Source organism: Eurypyga helias, unplaced genomic scaffold (assembly GCF_000690775.1).
Source record: "Eurypyga helias isolate BGI_N326 unplaced genomic scaffold, ASM69077v1 scaffold24122, whole genome shotgun sequence".
In the NCBI taxonomy this organism is placed as follows: Eukaryota; Metazoa; Chordata; class Aves; order Eurypygiformes; family Eurypygidae; genus Eurypyga; species Eurypyga helias.
This window is the reverse complement of record NW_010235757.1, coordinates 19821-28131: the sequence shown is the minus strand read 5'-3', so window position 1 is coordinate 28131 and position 8311 is coordinate 19821. Positions and strand designations below refer to the sequence as shown.

The window sequence follows — 8311 nt, the reverse complement described above, 5'->3', positions numbered from 1 at the left end:
GCAGGGGCTGGCGCAGGGAAGCAGCATTTTGGCGCTCGCTCGGTGGGGATGGTGGCATTTGTGCTTCCTGCCTCGACTCATTTCCTTCCATGCTGCAGGGGGGCTGGGAGGGTGTTTGTGTCAGTAGAACAGCGGGGTTCGAGAGGCTGATGCGCTGAGAAGAGGGCTGCTCAAACCAAACCCTGAACCACCTTCTCCCCAGCACACGCAGGCGTGTTGGGGAGGATGAGAGCGGTGAGCGAGCAGCTGCAAGCGTGTGTGGGCCGGAGGTTTTACCCCGCTCCCCCCGGGGGTGCGGTCCTTGTAGAGGTTGCCCTTCGCCCCAGGAATTCCCTGCCTGCTTCTGCCTTTAATAAAAGTGCCTCGCTTGCTCCAGGGCTCTCTCCGCTGTGTGGATTTTAGGTGTGCAGTTTGTAACAATAGCTTTTGTCTTACTACTTACTTACTAACCCGCCGGTGCGCCGTGCAGCGAGAGGTGAGTGCAGGGCATGGTTGGCGTGCTGCGGCATCCCCTCGTGGGGACAGATGCTTGCAGCGTGATGCAAAGGAAGGCCGTTAATAATCTGGCACCTTCCTTCGGTAGTTATTGCCTGGTAAACTACCATGAAAACCCAGCTGCCGGTTCTTTTGCACTGCGTTGGTCAAGCTCTGCATCCTCCAAAGACAGCGGTAATCTTCAGCCCTGCTGTGTACGTCCTGGATGTAAAGACCTTCACTGGGATACGGGTGTTTTAAGGGCTAAAATGACGTGCTGTGTCACTAAGGATGTGAGCACACGGGCAGGTGACGGCAGGGCACGCTAACGTTTGAACTTCCAGCCAGCTCATTTCCAAAGGGTAGGTGATGCCTTAAAAAGTCACACCCTTGCTTATTTTAGGGAGCTTGTCCATCTTCCCTTTGCAGCCCCAAGGAACCGGGTCGCTCTGTGCTCTTGCCCCCCGTTGCTGAGCTTTAGGGACCTGGTCTGGATACGTCCCGTGTCGGGCAATGCCTGGGCTGCCGTCGTCTCCAGATGCACACCCATGGCACCGCACGGTGCATCCTGCTACGAGGGGATCCCACGGTCCTCGTGTAGCTTTAATAATGTGTCCCCTCACAATCTGGCCCCACGCCTGGCTTGCTGTGGCGTTGGTTTGGAGCGAGCGTCTTCTCTCGCGATGGGGTTCGGTGCTGCCGGCCGCTGCAGCGGGTGGTGAGCAGGGCGCGTGGCTGTCTAGCGTTAAACTGCAGTACGCTGACAGGAAAGGCGAGTCGATCCACAGCGAGGGCAGCAAGTGGAGTTTAATTGGGGTGAATTGCACGCCAGGTTTGCAGTAATCTCCGTCCCACATTGCTCAGAAGCATCGTCTGCTTTGGAAACGTGACTCAGAAATGTTGTTATTTGATTCCCCTGAGCATTTAAGAAACTATTTTTCCAGGAAGCAAAGATTCTTGGGGTTTGGATTTTTTTTTTTCCCTTGTTGCTGTTGTTTTCTTTGTTTTATGGCAATGAGACTCCATTCTCAGAATTTCCTCCGGGGAGGGAGGCTGCGAGACGTTCCCTTACCAGTCTCTCCTCCGTGCGTGGTGTTCAGTGCTCCGACATGCTCGCAGCTGCCCTTTGCAGAGGAGCAGAGCCCTGAGGGAACTGGTTCGAGTTCCCTGCTCCTCAGCACCCACACGTGCAGCCCGGCAGGTCTGCCTCTGCCCCAGCCCCACGCCCGGATTTGCCGCTCGCTGCTGGGACCTGCCTGGGTCGGCTCTCGCCAACCCGGGTTACACCTGGTCACCCTTGGGTTTGCCCAGTGAGAATGTGACACCAGCCTGTAGCCTAAGGATTATCCACCGGACAGTGCTGTCCCCGAAGCCTGGTGGGATGGTGGGGCTGTGCCCTGTCCTTGCCGTCATCTGGTGGGCACTGTCGGGGAGTTTCGTTGACCGTGGCTTGGTTCTTGCAGTTCGCCTTGCTCTCTTCAGTCGTTCCCTGGAGGAAGCACGTTGACATTATCGATGTGCATGAGGATGATGAACACAAGCACAGCTCCCCCAGCCAGGGAAACACGTGTCCAAGTGAATTACCAGCTTCATGACCCGGGACCCTGCCGTCACCCATCTGTCAAGACATGCAATTTCTGAGCTTTCCTCTGCAGCCTGGGCTTTCCCTCTGAGAATAACCTCCCTGCCTCCATCACAGGTTCAAAAAGAAGCCAGAATTTTTTAAAATGAACCCCATGGGACTCGTTTTACGTGTACGGTACAGAACTGTGAGAGGTGGGAGCCCTGAGCTGTTATCCCACCTCCCTCAGCTCTAGTTCTGGCCAGCACCTTGCAGATGTTTAGCCTGCTCGTACCAGACCCTCCTGGTGGTGTCTGTAATTCAGATAACCTCCAGAAATGTGGCTGTTTTCATGCTTTTTTCCTAATGTTTTCCCTATGGAAGGTATTTGGCAGGGAGGTGGGGAGGGGGATTCTGCCTGCAGGCGTGGCGGGGGGCCGCAGGCAGTTGAATCTGGAACTCCAGAGGTTGGGCTTGGTTGGTCCTTGCACTGCACTTTCTTCTGTGGCCTTCGGAACGTCTGAGAAAGGTTTCATCCCTCTGGTTAGGGGAGGCCAGGGTTTCCTTGGTGAAGACGGAATACTCAGGATGGCAGGGACTGCCCTGGGCATCCTGGTGGCGCCCAGAGGAGCTGATGGGACAAGGGGGAGATGCCAGAAACCACGGGCATAATTTAGGGTGAAAGTGGGGAGGAGGGGCAGGCAGTGGCACCATTGAGTTGCTTAAACCAGGAATCAACTCAAGTTTGAGCATCTGCCTTGAATTTGGAGAGGGGCAGATCTTAAATCTGTGGTGTTTGCAAGACACAGTAGCTGCAAAGAGGGTTTCATCCAGCCGTGCAGGAGCCTGCGCCCTCGGGGGGTTCATCTCTGTAGGAAGGCTTTCTTTGAAAAAATAATTCAAAGAAAAAGTTGCTGTCTCAAAAGGCAAAAGAAGTGCCGCTTGCAGATGTACGTTGTGGGGAGGAAGAGGAAAGCGAGGGGTGTGAAGCCGAAGCGGGAAGGAGCTTGCAGTGACAGTGGCACTGCTCTCTGCTCTTTGTGCCTGGGGACCGCCCCGGGTGAGACACCCAACCTGGGGGACGTGGGGGTGAATAGGGAGGTGCTGACTGGGGAGGCTTCCTAGGGAAGTGGGAAGAAGGGGCCGTGCCTGCAGGCAGGAGAGGTGCACGGTGTCAGGTCTGTGCTGCTTTGAAAGGCTGAGCAGCAAACCGGGCTCTTGAGGGGCTTGTCTAAGGGGAGAGGGTGGGCAACGCCTCGGGGACCCCGGGCGGTGCTAGAGCTCTGGGTGCAGCTCGCCTCTCCGGCCTGTGCCATGGGCGGTGGCAGGAGGGGGCTGGGGGCTGCCGTGATGGCTCCAGTGATGCCTCTGTGCAGTAAGTCCCTCTACCAGGCACCATCCCCAGTGCCTGCCTGCTGTCCTCGGAGCTCTGGCAGCTCTGCCAGGACTGGGGCGGCCATCCCATCCTTGCTTTCCCGCACAGCCAGGGAAACGCGGTTCCTGGGGCTGAGTTTTTCAGAGCCTGGTTAACCCTGTGCCTGGCTGCGATCCAGCTCTTCAGATGACTAAAACTGCTTTCTCCTTGCTGTTCCTTCTCCTCCATCTTCATGGGAATTTCAAACTATTTGCTGAGCTCACCATTTGTTTTCCCTTTCTCTCGTAGTGGATATCCGTGAAATCAAAGAGATTCGCCCGGGAAAAAATTCACGCGACTTTGACCGGTACCAGGAGGATCCATGTTTCCGACCGGACCAGTCTCACTGCTTCGTTGTCCTCTACGGCACAGAATTCAGGCTGAAGACCCTCAGCTTGCAAGGTAAAGCACTCAGTGCCCCAGGGCTGTGCCGTGGCAGGGTTGGCAGGCACCTCATCACCACGGGACCCAAACTTCGGATGCATCCTTCTACAAGCGAGCTGGAACATATCCCTGGGCAGATGCTCCTCTCACCGCACCAAGGGGGTGTCTTTGGAAGAAGGTGACACCAGTTCCCTGAAAGATACATGTTCAACGCCTAGTTAAGTCAGTTATCACCCAGAAATCCCTGAAGTGGGGTGAACCGAAGCCCCTAGTTCAAGTGTGTGCTTGAAATCGAGTGCTTTGTCTCAGCTTGGCGTGTGGGTGTTCATCAGCACCCTCCCCGAGGGGGGCGAGCAGGAGCGCGGCAGGGAGAGGGACCGGCCTGAACATCTGTGCCGGAGGGAGCTCAGAAGGGGGATGAAGGCAGAAATAGGGATTTGAGGTGCTGGGGATGGCCCTAAGTCATTTGGGTTGCTGACCCGCTTCTGTGTCCCTTCCTCCCGTTTCTCCTGTGTGCTCTCCACAGCCACTTCCGAGGACGAGGTCAACATGTGGATCAAGGGGCTGAACTGGCTGGTGGCAGACACTCTACGGGCTGCCACCCCCCTGCAGATTGAAAGGTGAGAAGCTTGTCCTTCTCCTCCACTGGCTTTCTTTTTTCCCTTTTCTGTCCTTTTTGGACAGACGATGTCTCATCCCCGTTCCGAGCCGTGCCGACCTGGCAGTGCTGCCTCGGCACTTGGGAGGCTTCATCCCGCTGACCTGCTGTGCTGCATCGTCTGTGGCCACAGTTTGCTCTCACGTGCGTGCAGGGAAAAGGAGCTTTACCACGAAACACGCGTTTCTGTGCGCACAGCCTGTGTTGATCTGCAGCAATTCAGCGTGGAGGCAGGCAGAAAAACGTACCTTTGATTTTTGTCTTACCCATGGACTCGCTTTCAAGCAGAGACAGTTTTAAATGGGGGCAGGTTGGAAATAGGTTAGGCTGCCGCTGGAAGGGGGGCAGAGCCAGCTTTGCTGGTGGGAGCGTTCTCAAGGCATCTAGCGGCAAACCAAACAGGCTTGTTGTTGAGGAGCTGGGGCTAAGCGTGTCCGTGTTTGTGCCTTTCCGTGCAGGTGGCTCCGGAAGCAGTTCTACTCAGTGGATCGCAACCGGGAAGACAGGTAGGAAGAGAGCAAATGCTAGCTTGCACAGACTTGCACATCACCAGGGGGTTTGAACTGGAAGGGTTTACCTTTGACTCGAAACCTCAGCCTTTGGTTTGGATTTTCTGTTGGGTTCTTGACGTTTTTAATTTTCATTGCCAGGGAACCTTAATTCAAGTCCAAATACTTCCCTGGCTGATTTTCACTGAATTAAAAAAGCATTAAAAAGTTGTCTTGTTTCCCTGACCTATTTCCCAGCTGTTTTGACCCTGTAGCACCTGAAACACCTTCAGCCCCAGCTGCTATCCCCCGAGGAAGCTGACACCAAAGAGCCAACACACAGCTCTGGCCACCCCGTCAGGGCTGAACTAGATTGTGTTTCTTACTCTCCACCCTGTTTGTTTCATTCTCCTTCCCTGAGGTCCATGAGGCCATGGGTCATCCCACTGCTTGGCTTTTAGGCTGATGGGCCTAAAACTCCTTGTGGAGTTCTCAGGTGAATGCTCAGTGATGTCCTAGCAGGTGACATGTCCTGCTTGGACCATCATGAGATGAGGGAGGGGAATTGGGTCATGATCCATCTGAGGAGATAAGGGAAGAGGCATTTCCCTGTCGAGGAGGTGAGTTCCACCACCCTCTGTGTTCTGCCACCACTGCCGTAGCCTGCTTTCCCCAGCCACGTGCCAGCGGCCAGTCCCCTCTTCCCGAGGTGCTGTTATTTGCCTCCTTTCGTCCCTGGAACACGCTTTCTCCCCCCGCCCCCCATGATGTTAACTGAGACCATTAGTGTGGAAATCAATGCTGAAAGGTTATTGTGCTCCCCTGGGGTAGGGGCTGTGGTGGAGACCCCGAGTCCCATCTGTGTGCCCAGGCAGGGCTCACTGCAGAGCACCGGGCAGGGCTCTGGGCTCCAGAGCATCCTCTGCTTGGTCCTTACAGACCCACTGACCTCACACCAGCCCATCTCCACTTTTCGCCCTGAGCCCTGGCACCCTCCTCATCCTTGCAGCAAGCTCCTGCCGAGAAGGTGACCCTGCAGACCCGGCTGCTGGTGCTGGGGGTGTGCTGCTGAGGAGCCTTGGGTGACCGCGGTCAGACAGACCAGTCCGGTGGGTCAGCAGGCGAAAATCACAGCTCTGTGCTCATCAGGAGAAGCGAGTGGGTCCTCGCATCCCACTTTGGTCCCCGCTGTGTGTCCCTGGCTCCCAGCCACAGCAGGCGGCTCTGCTGTCGGGCAGCTGGGGGTTAAATTCAACCTGTCTACATCTCAGAGCGAATGGGAGTGGGATTCATGGGAGAAATCCACGGCATTGGACCTCTTTGCCTTTGCAGTGATTTATATCGTGGCGTGATGAGAGCACCGTCGGTGCCTGGGGATTTTGCGGAGGCGGGATAAGTCCTTGCAGAGGCAGAAAGGGAAGGAGAGGCGCCTTTAGCCTGTTGCAGCTGCTCTGCATATGCCACACACCTTCCAAATCCAGGCGTGGGTTTTGTACGGGGTGTACTGGTTTTCAGTGGTGACCGGGTGTAGTATTTCCTAACTCAGCAATGCACAGCACTGAGGCGGGTGCTGGGGTGGCTGCGTGAGGGTGTTGGAACATGAATGCAGGAGAAATGGGAAAAATCGGTCCTTTTTCTCATCTAGTTATACAGTAAAACTGATGAAATGGCATCCCAAGAGGACAAGGGATTGCATGTATAGATTTGTCTGCCTGAAGCGTGGTCAGCATTGCTGAAAGCCAGCCCGTTGCATCTCTGCTGCTCTTTTTCTTAATATCATCTTTCAATTTACATTTAGAATTAAGGCCGCAGAACACAGTATCTTCCTTACCTGCCAGCCAGGGGGAGAGGTTTCACTGCAAACCGCCTCATTAGAAGAGCTGCTGTTCCAGCCCAGGCAGCGAAAGGAGCAAAATGGGAATAGAGGGGGAATGCGAAAGGTTTTGGGTCTCCCCATTTTACAAGCACCCGTGTGTTTTCTGCAAAGCAGAGGCAGCAGTTACGGGGCGTGTACATCTCCTGGATGAAATCTTCACCCTTACGAAGTGTTTCAGCATTAACTTTGCTGTCGCTGCATTCTTTGTTTTGCTTCTGATCCTGGAAATGGGTTTGAAAAGGGAACAGTGAGTTGTGATTTTGGTTTGGTTTTTTTTTTTTTTTTTTAAAACACTTCTCATGCAAACCATCCACATCCTTTGGTCCTTTCCAGCACGGGCAGGTTTTTGGCAGATGAAGAAATCATTCCCGGTGTCCGTGTACCCCGCGCTCGCCCCGTGCCCCAACCTCCAGCGCTGGAGCCCTTTCCCGTCCGCCTCCTCCCGGCTGGGTGCCTGTGCATACCTTCCCGCGCGCCGGCAGATGTTGGCTGTTTTCACTGGCCGCTGGGCCTTTGGGTATTTGTTTTTCCAAGGGAGGTTAGGTGGAAAGAGGAGGATAACAGGATGCTGGGGTTTTTTTTCCTAACTGCTGTGGAGGAGACTGTTTCACCTCTGGCTAGGAGAGCTGCCGTGGCTGGGAGCAGAGTTACAGCACTGGAGGCCGGGGAGGGGAATGTTTTCAACCCCTTGGAGTGGGCTGGATCTATCCTTTGGTCTGTTTGTCATGAAACCTTCAAATCTTCCATAGAAGAAATTAGTTTGTTTATTTGCTTTTTTACTTTCTACTTTGAAAATAGTACCAAGGTGTTTATCCGAGGCCTCCAACATGTTAACATTATTAATAACACACAGTAAATATAATCCATACTCCATCCTCCTACTGAAGCAGAGAGGGAAATGCTGGCCACAGCTTTCACAGGGTTCGCTCTCGCCTCTCCCAGTGCGGTCACATCGATGAGCAGCGCCGCGGTCCAGCACCTCCCTGTAAACAGCCCAGCATCACCAGAGCCGGGCGCTGGCTGCAGCCCCGTGCCTACTGCTGGTCCTGCTGCTCAGCCCCTCCCCGGGCTCTCTCGCAGTCTCAGCCTCTCAACGAGGGAGGATTGCTGCTGGGGGGGCTCTGGGGGTGCCCTTAGGGGTCCCACGGGCGCTGCTGCACGCTGTGGTCCTTGCGTGAGGGCATCTTTCATGAGCCATCATTGTGCTCCTGGCTCGCTCCCTCACATCACCCCAATTTCCCTGTCACTCAGGACCCTGTAGCTGGGACCCCCCTGCCCTAGGGGGCTGCGCAGCACCCTGCACGTGGCCATGGGTGCGGGGTGCATTGGAGAAGGGAAAGGGCAGGCTCTGCTCCCCAAAATGCTCACCCTGAGCCCTTGGGGGCAGATACCGAAGCTGCTGCTTGTGCTGAGAGTGTGTTGCTGTCTCTGTAGCTCGTACAGCTGGGGGCGAAGG

General features: G+C 55.2%; 1 protein-coding gene across 1 annotated transcript in view; it reads left to right on the top strand.

The window, feature by feature from the left end:
- Positions 1-3698: 3698 nt before the first annotated feature.
- PLCG1 (phospholipase C, gamma 1) overlaps positions 3699-8311 on the top strand; it is a gene marked incomplete at both ends in the record, with an annotated part of 24337 nt that continues 19724 nt past the window's right edge. Inside the window, 3 exons of the mRNA XM_010146864.1 lie at positions 3699-3851; positions 4360-4453; positions 4950-4997. Coding sequence (XP_010145166.1) covers positions 3699-3851; positions 4360-4453; positions 4950-4997 — 295 coding nt within the window. The remainder of the gene's footprint in view (positions 3852-4359; positions 4454-4949; positions 4998-8311) is intronic.